Here is a 1,188-nt window from a genome sequence, read left to right as displayed (position 1 = left end):
CACAGGGCACCACCCCGCCGCCCAGGCCGCCCAGGAGGGAAGCAATGCTGCTCGGTGCCCCGGGACCGGACGGGGCCTCCTGCCGCGTGAGGGCCACAGCGCGACCACCGGGGGCCCGGCCTGGGGCTCTGAACCGTCCGGGTTCGACCCCAAACTCTGAGCCTCGGGAGAGGGGGCTGCAGAGAGGCCTGCAGGGGGCCCGGCTCCACAAGCCGCCCAACTACGGGCTTTACGGGGTGCAGGTTGGGACCCTGTCCACTGGCGTAAAAACACAACAAAACGTGCGGACACCGCGATCAGACCACGGCCCAGGCGCCCTCTCCCCTCCCAGCAGTGACGGACCAGCCCACCTCCAGCCTGGCTGAGGGATGCAGGATGGCGTGAGGCCCTGGGAGGGGGGAGACCACGCACAGAGGGGGGGACAGCGTCGCCCTGGCCGGAGCAAGGACAACCCCCCCTCCCCAATCATCTCATCATCCACAGACGTCAGGCCCGCAGGACAGAAATGAGGGAAGGGCGGGACCCCAGGGTGGCCCAGAACCCGCGGGAGAAGCAGGTCTCAGCCACAGGCTCCCGGCTCCAGGAGGGACTCTAACCCCGGCCCCCAGCCCAGCTCCTTCCCCAGGGAAGGAGAGAAGCAAACTGGGCCCAGTCGGCACCTGGAACAACATGGCCAGGACAGGACCAGCACGGCTGCCCCAGAAGCGGCAGGCCAGGCCCCGGTGCCCCAGGGATGCCCCCCACAGGGCGCCCCTGCCCCCGGGCCCCGCCCCAGGAAAGGAACTCCACAGTCAGCTCCCTGACTCTCATCCAGCTACGCCCCCGAGGTGACTTCCCGCGTGAGGGGTGCACACGGGCCCTGGGAGTCCCTCACAGAGTCCAAAGGAGGGGGTCATGCAGCCTCCACGGCAGGGGTGACAGACGGACCGGGACAGACGGACCGGGACACACGGGCCTGCGACCGCGGGCACTCACGTGATGGTGTCGATCATGTCCAGGCCCATCTCCACGCAGCAGTGGGCGTGGTCGGCCTTGGGCTGGGTGAGGCCCGACACGCAGTAGTAGCAGTCCCCCAGGATCTTGATGCGCCGGCAGTGGTTCTCCTGCGGGCAGAGGGCGCGTCAGGGACGGCCGGACGGGCCCCTTCCACCCACGAGGTGCTGGAGACCAGACCACAGGGCGGGACTC

General features: G+C 69.5%; 1 protein-coding gene across 1 annotated transcript in view; it reads right to left on the bottom strand.

Annotated features, from left to right (window-relative positions):
- ADCY1 (adenylate cyclase 1 (brain)) overlaps nucleotides 1–1,188 on the bottom strand; it is a 64,454-nt gene that overhangs the window by 54,005 nt on the left and 9,261 nt on the right. The window contains exon 4 of the mRNA XM_015568211.1: nucleotides 976–1,103. Coding sequence (XP_015423697.1) covers nucleotides 976–1,103 — 128 coding nt within the window. The remainder of the gene's footprint in view (nucleotides 1–975; nucleotides 1,104–1,188) is intronic.

The sequence above is a fragment of the Myotis davidii genome, unplaced genomic scaffold (assembly GCF_000327345.1).
Source record: "Myotis davidii unplaced genomic scaffold, ASM32734v1 scaffold1364, whole genome shotgun sequence".
Lineage (NCBI taxonomy): Eukaryota > Metazoa > Chordata > Mammalia > Chiroptera > Vespertilionidae > Myotis > Myotis davidii.
The sequence above is the reverse complement of the archived record's forward strand: the minus strand, read 5'-3'. Positions and strand labels throughout refer to the sequence as shown.